The sequence below is a fragment of the Amblyomma maculatum genome, chromosome 3 (assembly GCF_055883805.1).
Source record: "Amblyomma maculatum isolate TAMU_Amacu chromosome 3, ASM5588380v1, whole genome shotgun sequence".
NCBI classification, from domain to species: Eukaryota; Metazoa; Arthropoda; class Arachnida; order Ixodida; family Ixodidae; genus Amblyomma; species Amblyomma maculatum.
The window spans coordinates 186,713,676-186,726,253 of record NC_139346.1 but is presented as its reverse complement, the minus strand read 5'-3'; the positions used below and the strand labels follow the sequence as shown (position 1 = coordinate 186,726,253).

The following is a 12,578-nucleotide window of genomic DNA, read 5'->3' as shown; positions in this document are numbered from 1 at the left end:
ATGAGTGTTTTTTACTCAGTTTAACAGTGCAATTGGGCGATGAGCATTAAAGTCAATTGACGGCTTGCCAGGTTTAAGGACTGGTGTAACTTGCAGAGCCTTCTGGCTCTGTACAAGGCTGCCAGCCTCCCAAGAGGTAATATAAAATTACAAACGGCCAGCAGCTGAGCCTTGGCTTTACTTCTTAGATGAGACAGTGAAGTGTAGCTAACACGGTCAGGTCCCGGGCAGGATCTTGTGTTAATAACTGCCAGCACGGCTTGAAGTTTTTTTCCTAGTAAGTAGTTTCGTCTTGGAGGCAATTATTGGGCGATGGGAGAGAAGTCTGGAGCAAATTTGGCACCAGAGGACCTGCTAATGAAAAAATGATTTTTGAACAAAAAGCCTCTGTACATGAGACAAGTAGTATTGGCATTTATAGCCACACATTTGAAAGGATGTTGCAAAGGTTGACTTTTGCAGCTATACAATTTTTTCATACTTTAGAAGGAGGCCTTCTAGGAGCTAATTTTGCACAAAAAGATCTCATTCCTTTCTTGCCAGCTTGTCCAAATGATAGTAAATGTGTATTTATGCACGCCTAGCAACCCGGATATTATCTCTGGAAAGTTTCATGCACACTCATCTTTCTGCACTATGGCGTATTGCTGAAGTTTTTCATATTCAGCCTCAACAGCTGACCACGCCTTTGGCAGGCGTATTTGGGCATAGTGCTCGAGGTTTGAGCATATGCTACTGTTGCAATGAATGATTCATAATTTAGGTGACAGATCCTGCAAACGGTGTAGATAAAAGCTTCCCAATTTGTGTAGGAAATTTTAGCCTGCTGGGAGCCAACAAAAAGCCATCCGCGTTAATGTAATGTATGTAGACAAGTGATCGCTGCCGTGCCCATGGGTTTAAGGTCATTCACTTGCGCATTATAATAATAATAAATAGTAATAATTAATAATAATAATAATAATAATAATAATAATAATAATAATAATAATAATAATAATAAATATTGGTTCACAGGAAGGGAAAGGCGCAATGCTGCGGCAGCGGCCCGACGAGCGTTACGTGTGGCGATTTTCCGGAAATGCAGAATTTTCGAAGAAAGATGCCGCTGTCGCACAATAATTAAGCAAGACGAGCTGCCTTTAGAGGTGAATGTAACGACAGGGGCGAACAGGAGGCAGCAGAGCATGACAAAGTTCAGCAGTAGATCAGCTGAAGGTGTAGCACAAACTTCAGCAGTGGGTCAACAGAACGTCCAACTAGGTTTTTACATTCTTAGAAACATGCTGATCACCCAGCATATCATTTTTGATTTATTTATTTACGACGTCTGTGACATGTCTTCGAAACGTGTGATATGTAGCCTCCCGCCCCTACCAACACCCTTACACGTTCAGGTAACACTCCGAAAGGGGTTTTAATGTAATAACACGAACGAATAAAAGGCTTCTCTTTAACCACGTGCCTCGATCGCCTACGCTAGCCTGTCCGACTCGTAACCCAGGGTCTGGTAAACATGCATCGTAGAAAGAAAGAAAGAGAAAAAAAAAAAAACGCCGCCCCCGGGAGGGCTCGAACCTCCAACCTTTCGGTTAACAGCCGAACGCGCTAGCCGATTGCGCCACGGAGGCTGAACGGCCGGGTACGGCTAATAAAAATACACTCGGGTATTGCACCTGGCGACTAAGCCACAAGTTTGCGGGGCGACAGGGATGTCTGTTGATTGTATTCAATGTTGCTTCGGCCAATATTTTAATTATGCCACGAAATATGAATTGTTTCGAATAACAGTTTAAGGTGAACGAATGACTAAATTCCGATTTGGCTTGAAAAGCTGCTAACTAGCAGTTCAGCTGCCAATCATTTTAGCTTTTTCTCGGGCTATAACCAGGTTACCGTATACGGCTGAAGGAGGTGGCTAGGTATCGTGACCGGTGTTTCGGCAAGATCATTCTTCATAGGATCATTTCTATAGGATGATCGCCGAGTCGCAAGCCGCGATTTCGGACCACTCTCATCCACGATGAGGAGTCGAGAGCCTTCGCCTGAGCGCAAAGCCGGCTATGGAACCGTGGGTTCCACGCCCGGTTCCTGCCATTGATGACCGCTCCCTGGGTGATAAACCTGCTGGGAGGGCGAAGGCTCAGTCTGAGTGGATGAGTGCGGATTGCAATCTCAAAAAGTAGACTGTTAGTGCTCTAACGGTGCATTTGATATGTGGGATGCTCTAGGTCAGTCGTGTGATCCCGTGAAGGGTTCTGTCGTACGGGTGGAAACAAAAATTCCTCGTGTGGACCGTGTAATTTGAAGCGCAGAGGTGAACTTGTGTATTCATGGAAAATGGTAGGACTGTTCAGATTGTGCTAGAATGCGGTAGGGAGATCGTGCAGCACACGGACGCATTTCCGTTTCGCCGTCATCGAAACGCAGCCGCCGGCGGTCGAGTTCGAACCCGGAACAGAGTCTGGTGTTTGACCTAGGGTGCCTCGATGTAGTGGTATCGAGGCACCCTAGTTTGACCTGAATCGCTGCGCCACCGCAACGGCGCTGGCTAAGTGCTTTTTTTTTTTTTTTTTTTTTTTTTTTTTTCGAAAGGAAGGCGCAGCACCTACATCGATTCGAACCCCTGTCGAAAACTGGCCTCCAACTTGACCAGCAGGTCGTTTCGATTGTGCCAAACTTAAATACGTCCGTGTGCTGTATTATTCGGAAGCCTTCCCTTGCGGCACCACTTTCTTACAATTTTTTTGTCAGTCCCTACTTCCTTTTCTTGCGGCGCGGTCGGGTGCCCACGGAGGTGTGCGCGTGTGTGCGCCTTCATTTTCCTGTAAACCAATTTACGTTTACGAGCGAAATGGTACGAAATCACCATGAACGCGTGCGCGCTGCACAAAGAACGAGCGAGTTCACGATTCCGCGGGTCGATCTGCAAGACATTTCCTTGCGCCAGTCGTTGCAACCACAACGCCGGCTTTTCTGCTACACGGGGTTTTTAATTAGGCTATCACGTAAAATATCGATAATGGATGTCTGTTAAACACAGGTGATTCGTGAATTTCTGATGTAAAATTCAAGGTGCCCGAAGCTTTTCGAGCCGCTGAGTTCTGCTAATGGAACGCGGCGTCGCGTCGCGCAAGTAAAAGGGGAGCGATAACACCGCGGCACGCCAACGCACCAGCATGCCGAGGAACCTCGGCCGGCGAAGGCGGTACCCTTCCCTTTCGGTGGCGCCGACGTTTAATAGCAGTTTCTATTTCGCGCACGCCGCGCGGGCACCTAACTCGCCTGTACCCGGACGTACCGCGCGCGCTCTTCGGTTGACTTTTGCTGCTAGTGCTCGAGAGCTGCATCACGTCACTAACCTGATGTCCGACCTTGGCGCTGGGCCGCTCTAACGCGCGCCGAGAACGTCATGTAAAGTGGCTCAGCCGCTAATCGGGCTGCATCGAAAGAGTCGCGCGACCATGTTCTGCAGACGATCAGAACGGCGGGATGGAAATTTTGGCGACCGGGAATAATGCGGCAACAACGACGAATCGAACGCTTTAACGCAACGTTGTTGAATGCAGTGACAACGACACTAGAGTGCTTCCCGCGGGTGAACGATACTTCGTGCTCACCGTTCTTTCTGTATGCTCTATAGAGCTAGTGAACTGTCGCTCCCTCTGTCAAATATAAGGTGCTTTACGTTGTGTCGTATCGACTGTCTGCTTGTAGCGGCACATGGAATTTGAATGCAGAAGGAACTGCTGGGAGCTGCTTCTGATACCTTAGCGTTCAAGATGTCAAGTGCCTTCGCTATATTCTTTCTGAATTGAAGACACCTTTTGTATCACTTGTGTCTATTCTAAGCATTTGGAATGCCATGTTTTGTGGACTTCTAAGTTGTTTGTGGTGCAGAGAAAGTGGCACTAAGGAAGATGGTGTGTCTGATTCTGTAGTTGCCTTGCGTTTTCATTCAGACCCTCCCGAAGCCCAGGAGTTCCTTGCAGGCCACACAGCTGACGTCACTGGGGCAGTTCCAGCAGTAAGTTGTGCTGAGAGTTCTGTTTGAGAAGCTCAGATGAACTTTTCTGTTTTATATGCCTCTTTCACCTTCAATACATTTCATTCATTCCACTTATGCTCAGGTTTGTCCAGTGCCTGCATGTAGTTGACCAAATTTATAGATTTCAAGAAGTGATTCCAGCTTAAACCTATGTACCTAATATGCCTTTCCTAAGAGAGAAAATAAAGAAATGGTTTGCATATTTCATATACTTGCACCACACCCAAATATTCACCTAATAGTTCTGCATTTTTGTTACTGGAACTTTGCAAAAAAGGCCATTCAGCATTGTTTACTTTCTTGAGAGTGAAGAAGTCACTTTACAAAACCATCGTCACTTTAGTGAGCGGTAATTGCTTGTGCAGCATCCAATATCGCATGCCAGTGTGATGCTAGATGCCTTGGCACAATAGAGGACAGCCTTTCCTGCTATCTACAGATGCTCTTTAAACTAGTACAAATAAAGCTTGCCCACAACCAGCTAATTACCTGGAGCCCTACAGTGTGGAGTCCCTCATAACCAGAGTCACGTTGGTGTGTTAAACCTCATAAACCGACCGTATTGCCTATATCTGTTGTCAAATTGTGTGGCATAGCTCACCTGCTTAGATTATTTAATGTTCATGCACTCTGCATATGAAAAAACCCTGCCACAATAAAAGTATAGATGTGTCCAAAAACGGTCATTATAGTTGGATTGTTGCAGAGCATGTAGAAGAGTCTACACCTTAGCTGGCTTGAAATGTAAAGTCGGAACAGATACAAAAAACTAGTTTGCCTGGTGGCAGTGAGTCATTAAGTGTCCAGGGGCTGAAATGGTGTGGTAAGGATGAAATTGAAAGAGAGGATAGCTTAAATTGAATTCAAAGTTACAAGTAGCAAGAGAACTGTATTTCAAGCACTGTTTCCAAGTTAAGTTGCTAGGTCTGACAACCTGCAGGGCTGCTTCACTGCACGTCTCAGTTTTTTCTGGCTGTTCAATAACTTTTAGAAATATTACTTTAGCCAAAGTTTATAATGTTTTAGGGCTGCGGCCTCAACGTGTGCAAGAAAAGGCTGTATATTTTGGACATCTCTCAGATGAACCGTGCATATCTTTTTTCTTGTGATACATAGTTCAATAGGCCTCCAGTTGGTAAAAAACAGGACTTCCATCAAGCATCGATTGTCATGTGGGTTGAACACGACCTTGTTTCAAGTTAGAAATAATGCAGTACTCATTCGGTCCTGCTGTGTATTTGTCTTGATTATTCCTAATGTTTTGCTAAATTTTTATTTTCCTGCCTCTAGGAAAATTGCAGCATTTGTTGCCAGCCTCTGGCGTCCTGCTCATCTTACAATGGCAATGGCAAGGTGGTGTGCCTCTCAAAGTGCAGCCATCTTTTCCATCATGCCTGCCTGGCAGCCTTATACGAAAGCAACCCGAAGGTACGCTGGTAATGTGGTCACAGTGTGTGAAAAGCGACGTTAATTGCCTGCTTAGTAGTCGTACATGTTGCGTTTCTAGTTGCCAGTCTAAAGAAATAGTTTCACCCCTTTCGCATGATTCATGCCATGACGCTTGTGCCAAAAAAAAAAGAAAATTAATAGTAATCGATCCTGATAAATCACATCATTGCATATTGAAAGATATTCTTCCCTGTGCACCTCAGTGACAACATACAACTTAATGCACTAACTGGCTTTATGATAAGGTCATTCACCACTAATCGAGCTCTTGCAAGCAGCACTTGGATAACTACTTCCTGTGCACAACTAACATCTAGACAACATCCAAGCTGCCAGCAATGCACATTCCTCATGGAAGCAACCTGTTGTTCTTAAAAGCAATATTGAACATTCTACGCAGAATGCAATCCAAGTGTTATTTTGCACTGCTTGGGTGCTAGTGCAGCTTGCTTTTTGTCTCTGTTTCAATTGCTGATCATTGCACGCATCCTGTGCTTCTGCTGCAGGCGGGCTACATGCAGTGCCCAGTGTGCAAGGTGATTTACGGTGTGAAACATGGCAACCAGCCTCCTGGTATCATGAGCTTCCAGGCGTTACCATTCTCGCTGGCTGGCCACGAGGGCTCTGGTACCATCCAGATCACATACCACATACCTGCGGGAATCCAGGGACCGGGACACCCACATCCTGGGATGCCATACACTGCAAGGGGATTCCCTAGGCATGGATACCTGCCCAACACGGAGCAGGGACGGAGGGTAAGGTGTCATTCTGTGCACATGCACGGAAGGCGCCAGTGCGTCTGGAACTCCCCTGTGTAGCATTTAGTTGCAGATTGCATGCATTTCATTTTAAGATTGGCTATGAGGTAAGAAAAAGGTGCAGTGACCGCCACACTTATTGGTGGATGCCTAGACAGCACCGTGAGCAAAGACATGATGGAGGAAGTGTAACAAAATAACAGCTTGAGGGGCAAGTTGGTGCTACCTAGTAACCAGAAATGTGGCGCAACAAACACAATCACATGCGCCTGTGTTGTGTTTCTTTTCATGTGATTGTGTTTGTTTCGCCACATTTCTGGGTACTATGAGGAAGTGTAAGAAGGAAGAGAGAAGGGGGAATAGTAGTGGAGGGCTCGAGATATATTCCAGCGACCAGAGATTCTTTGAGGTGCAGTGGTATGGCACAGCACATCTTTAGCATATCGCCTCCATAAAAACGCTGCCGCTGTGGCTAGGATTGAACCCACATCTTTGGGCTTGGTAGTCGAGCGCCCCGAGCACCGAGTTTTAGATGGGTGTCCACAGGTGTGTGTAGCCATGCAGATGAGTGAAGATTTCTGCACCTGTTGTACATAGCAGATTTAGACATGCCCGGCTAGTAGCACCATGCTCTATTCCACGTCGGTGTGGCAAATCAGTGCTGTGAAGATGGTCTTACATGCTCAGAATAGTACAGAGCCTTAGCGGTCTTCTTTGTCTTTACTGATTCCCATTCTTTATTTGCGCTTTCTGCGTTTGATTTGTGCATTAGTAGCATGAAGGAAAACATAGACAAATAGATCGAAGCACCCCACTGTGGTGGCTCAGTAGCTGCGGCACTTTACCACTTAATTGATCCTGTTTTTTTTGTCCTGCGAGAGTTTGTGCTGAGTCTGCGCTGCATGGAGGTGTTCTAACCTCTGTGAGGCATGAGCACATCTACTCATGTCACTATGTATCAAATATGGATCACATGCACACCGAAATTGATGCTTTGGACATTGCAGCACAAATGTGGTGACTACACTTCTTTGATGCCACTTTGTGATGCAGTGACATGTCATTTTCCTGAGGCTCCACCTAGAACTGTGCTTCATTTAAGACCACCTTTTGCACCAACTGCAAACAACAGCTACCCCGCACTACGGCACTCATGCGGTGTCCATGCAATGTCTTTGTCCTTCAAGTTTGTCTTGAAGAGAGTTTCCTGTATTTCGTTGCATGAAATTTCATTATACAGTTGAATCCCGCTATAACGAAATTCACGGTGCACGAAAAAAAATTCGTTCTCGCGGAACTTCGTTATCGCAAAAATTTGACGTGAAACGCAGAAAGAATTGCCCAAGCAGCAGCAAAGGCGTTTAATGCCAAAAATCTGTAAGCTTGGTTTGCTTACGCTTCACGGCGAGCAACGCCGTCACGCGATTTTCGCACTCGGTCAGCAAACCCATTGCAACATCGTCGTCTCGGACAGCAACGAAATTCCTGATGACATCAAAAGCGTCCATCACCTGTACGGCGGTTGCCGCAGCCGGCGCTTCCTGTACGTCGTCGTCTTCATCGGAAGAGTCCTTATCATTCCGGGCAGCTTTTATGATCTGCTCATCACTCACATCCTCGTGAACAACAACACAAGCGTCAGCGCCGATGTATTCGTCGAGCTCGAGATTAGGCGGCACGGTTCCTATTTCTCCCAGCGTTTTTCAGGCGGCCGCGATCCCCGGAGCCGGTGACGCCTCTTCGTCGTCGTCTGTAACGCCTGGTGTTAGGCCAGCAGAGTGTACGGGTCGACCTTCGGCAAATCCGGCGTGCCTGAAACAGTTCACAATTACTGAGCGCCCCAGTGTGCTCCAGGCAGCAGACATAATCTGCAGTGCCACGTACAAGTCCACCTTCGTGTCTCGGCCGGTTTCAGTGTTAAAAAGCAGCCGCTGAATTAACCTCCCGCGGTAAGCGCGCTTCAGGCTAAGAATCACGCCCTGATCGAGAGGCTGTAAGACAGACGTGCAATTGGGAGGGAAAAACCTCAGCTCCGTGTTAGTGAGCTTGACTTCGTCGCAGTGATGCGCTGAACAATTGTCCAAAAGCAAGCAAACTTTACGGCCCTGCCGCTTCATGTCGCGGTCGAATGCCATCATCCACTCGGTGAAAATAGCGCGGGTCATCCATGACTTGTTGTTCGCCTTGTACTGCACAGGTAGGCTACGAGTTCCCTTAAAACAGCGCGGCTTGGCACTTTTGCCTATGACTAACGGCGGACGCTTGTCCGAGCCATCCATGTTTGTGCAAAGCAGCACTGTGATGCGTTTTTTGCTGTGTTTGCCGCCGTGACAGCGCTGCCCCTTGAAGTCGAGCGTCCTAGCCGGCAACATCTCGTAGAATAGCCCGGTCTCGTCGGCGTTGTAAATGTCTGCAGGCGCGAAGTTGCTTAAAATTCCGGCCATGTTACTCGCCTTCCAAGCAGCTGCTCCGTCCACGTCTGCTGACATTGACTCGCCGCACAACACTTTTCCAACGATGTTATGGCGGGCCTTGAAACGGTTTAGCCAGCCAATGCTGGCTTTAAAATCATCAATGCCAAGTAGGCATGCATAGTTCAAGGCTTTCTGCTGGACGATGCTTCCGGACAGGGGGACGTTGCTGGCTCGTGCTTCCACAAACCACGCATGCACTGCTTTGTCCAACTCTTCATGGAGGGGCCGCGTCACCTTTTTGTGCTTCGAGGATGTGCCTGAAGCAAGTGCCATTCTCACGCTGTCCTTATTGCCTAGAATCGTTGACAGCGAACTTGCAGGAATTCCGAAGTCTTCAGCAATTGCCGCTTTCTTCCTTCCGCTTTCTGCTTGGGCGATTATTTGAGCTTTTTGCTCAAGGGAAAGAGTTTTGCGTTTTTTCACTTGCGTTGCCATCGTGTCCTGCGGATGAAAACTCGTCGTTGTCGAAGAGAAAGGCAGCGAATGAACAACGCGACCACGACACAAAGCCAAAATGGCGGAACTGCAATCACGTGATTTCATGCTTAATGTGGCTTTGGATTTGACTTGGACTTCTCGCCAATAAAACTAGTTTCGGTTTCGATTTTGAACGCGAAAATTTCGTTGAAGCGGAAACGCTCTGCAAAAATGGTTCGTTGTGCAGAGAAATTTAGGCCATTAATTCTTATAGGATACTCGCGGGGAATAAAAAATTATTCGTTGTCGCGGAAATTTCGTTGTGGCGGGATTCGTTGTGGCGGGATTCAACTGTATTCTGATTGGATATGGTACAATTTCATTGTACCCTATTGTTACCATTGTCAGGGTTCCTATTCTGAATGAAGTGTGCTTCAGCTCTTCCGTATATCAGATAAAGGGCTCCTTGCAGGCACTGAAACTACTGGTGGAGGCGTGGAACCGGAGGCTAATCTTCACTATTGGCCAGTCAACCACGACCGGGGAACAGGACACCGTGACCTGGAATGAGATTCATCACAAGACTGAATTTGGGGCTAACCGCACGGGACATGGTTACCCTGACCCATCGTACCTGGATAACCTCTTTGCTGAGCTCCATGCACAGGGAGTCACTGATGAAAGTGCACGTGACTGCACTGATGCTTGACATGTTAGCTAGCCTTGCCTGCCGTGCTTATCTTGAGATTTTTTAGTATTTTAAACGTCAAATTCACAAAGCCTGCATTAAAACCAGGATCGAGTTGCAGCAATAGTGCAGAACTGGAAATTAAAAAAAAAAATAGAACATTGGAGATGTAATTGCAGACTTATGCAACCAATCTGAACGTTGCACACGCAGAAAAAAGCCAACTGCTGTTTGAAAGAGTAACATTAAGTCATGCTGACTGTGTAAACTATGTATAGCTGGTACATCAAACTAGTGGCACACGTTACAGACACACTTGCCAGAGATTTTGCCCGGCTCAATAAGTGATAAGCTGCATCCTTTTTTTTTTTTACTTCCATCCCAGCTAAAAGGCAGCTTGACTGTTTTGCAATAAATAGTGCGCCATCGCATTGTTTCTGTCATTTGCTAAAAGTTTATGCTGTGATTGTGAAATTAAAAGCACCAGTCATGTGCACATTTATCGGATGTTGTTTCCCTTGCCGAATTGCTTAGGAGGCTTAATAAGCATGCGGAAAGATTGGGCAGTGCATTCACCAATGTTTCTGTTATCACTGAATATTCTATTTACAGTGCTTAGTTTTGTGGCACAACAAAAGGAGGGCAAAAATGTGAGCCAATCCATTAATTTCGTTCTCACTGGTGTGGATGCCACAAGGCAGACTGTGTAAAGGTCATACAGAGAACCATTCTACATGAAAGTTCTTCGGACCAGCAAAAATCTTTTGCTATATATGTATCAGTTGTTGGTAATGGCATGGCTCTGATGATGCTTTCTGTTAAATAACTAGCTACTTACACAGAGCCATAAATACCCTTCATCCACCTCATATTGTCCCCTTTTATGTGATAAATTTTTTCGCTTATCACATTTTATTAGTGCCATGTTTTCAGTGCCATTTATGTCTTGTAAAAGTACTGCATTTGCACAAATTTAAACCCAGTTATATTTCATGTGAGAATCAAAGTTTCATGAGGACACGGTATTGTAGGGAATTTACGGGGTCCCAGCAGAGCACCAGAACAAAACGACCAGCGTGGCAAGCTTCTTGGATCGAACAGCACATGCCGTGCGTGTGCACCGTGCACGCGCCGTTCAACTTTATTTTCTTTTTTCGCCAGCTGGAAACACCAATCTTAGCGCCTCCACTTTACAGTGTCGCTGTGCGCTAGAGTATCATCTTTGCGGCTTTAATGTCATTTAAGAGTTAAGAGTTCAAAAAAGCGCAATAAAATTGAGCTCTGCAGATCCGCTCACGCAGTGCCACTGCTGCCTTGTGCTTTGCGCTGCTCGGAGCACTTTTACTGTCTCCATTCACAGCGGCGTGCGCCTTTTATCTGCTATCTTTACTTTTTTTCTTACGTGTGCGTCCCACGCTACAACTCAAGGCCCCAAAGCTTTGGAAAGCTGGCTTGTCCTCGTAGCTTAAGAGCTTGATGGTTAAGTGAACCTAGAGTGCCATTTTATTGTTTTTGGTATTCATACGCTTCAGAATATTGGTCTCGCGATCCCAGACTTTGCGTAGGCCATGATGCCATCGTTGCTTGGGGACGCCGCCACAGCCAGACATTCTTTACTATAATCGTTTTTATCAAGACTTTGCCTTCACTATGAACGGGGAGAGAGAAACTTTTATTCAGGCGTGAAATATTCGCCCCAGTGGTCAGCCTCCTCAGTCCAGGAGGCCGTGGACCTGAGCCATGTCCCTAGTACGGTTGACGAGGCTACGCCGGTCATCCAGGCTGGAGTTCGGCAGCTGGGTCTCCCACTGCTCTTACGTTAGGTCCTTGGTGGTTATCATACCCTGCAGTCGCTTGCATCCCCACACCATATGTTGTAGGGTGTTTGGCAGGTCACAGAATGTTCATTCATATTTGAAGGTGGAGGGCAATATCCTATGTAGTAAGGTGTTGTGGACGCAGCCGGCGGCGGTCGGGGTTGAACCCGGGTACTCCGGTACAGTAGTCGGGCATCTTAATCACTACACCACCGCACCCAGGCACAGCCACAACCACTTTAGGTAGCTATGTTCGACTGACGTGGGAAGTAGCCTAACGTGTGAGCGGCTGTGTAGCGAGACACATGATCGCTGATGTCAATCTCTAGTATATATAGAGGTGTGCTGCGCAACCTGGCCAGAGCCGCACCATGGACTCTGAAGAAGAGCAACCGAGCAGCCTTGCTCTATACGATCGTCGGTTGGCTGCATCTCACAATCCGGAGGACACTGCGTTGCGAGCTGAAAGTTTGCGGAGCAGAAGAGAATTGCTTAAAGCCAAAAGAGCGGCGGAAACGCTGGAACAACACAACAAGCGTCAGTCTTGCGAAACCCCGCAGCGACAATGCTACAAGGAATGAGCCACAAGCAGCACAGATGGCCGCCGCTTTTGTGTCCCCGTGCTTCAGCTATCGCTTCACACTAGGTTTAACCGAAGCTAAACCACAGCCAATTTTTTTCGGATGGCGACTGCTTAATAATAAAAAAAAATAGCCTCTATGATAGACAGAATGGGACCATTGTTTCACTTCACTATATTCGAATTTTCTATAGCGACATTCTACCGAGTTGTGAAAGTTTGCTTAGCAAAAAAAGCCAACACAGGCCACTTTGGGAGGAAACATTACTTAGTCACCAGATGTTGGGGTCATAGCTTATGTGCTTTTCTTCTTTAGAGCACCTTTTTTTTTTTTTATCAAATTT

General features: G+C 46.6%; 1 protein-coding gene and 2 non-coding genes across 7 annotated transcripts in view; 2 read left to right on the top strand and 1 right to left on the bottom strand.

Moving 5' to 3' along the window:
• Nucleotides 1-10,208, top strand: part of dx (deltex E3 ubiquitin ligase) — a 31,713-nt gene extending 21,505 nt beyond the window's left edge. For all 5 annotated transcript variants that reach the window (XM_084598959.1, XM_084598957.1, XM_084598958.1 and 2 more), the window contains 4 exons: nt 3,963-4,027; nt 5,339-5,476; nt 6,004-6,255; nt 9,622-10,208. In XM_084598959.1, coding sequence (XP_084455085.1) covers nt 3,963-4,027; nt 5,339-5,476; nt 6,004-6,255; nt 9,622-9,858 — 692 coding nt within the window. In that variant the 3' untranslated portion in view covers nt 9,859-10,208. The remainder of the gene's footprint in view (nt 1-3,962; nt 4,028-5,338; nt 5,477-6,003; nt 6,256-9,621) is intronic.
• TRNAN-GUU (transfer RNA asparagine (anticodon GUU)) lies at nt 1,558-1,631 on the bottom strand. The gene has a single exon. It is a non-coding gene; the product is annotated as a tRNA-Asn (tRNA).
• LOC146197181 (small nucleolar RNA U3) lies at nt 1,945-2,157 on the top strand. Its single transcript, XR_014706253.1, has one exon. It is a non-coding gene; the product is annotated as a small nucleolar RNA U3 (small nucleolar RNA).
• Nucleotides 10,209-12,578: the final 2,370 nt, after the last annotated feature.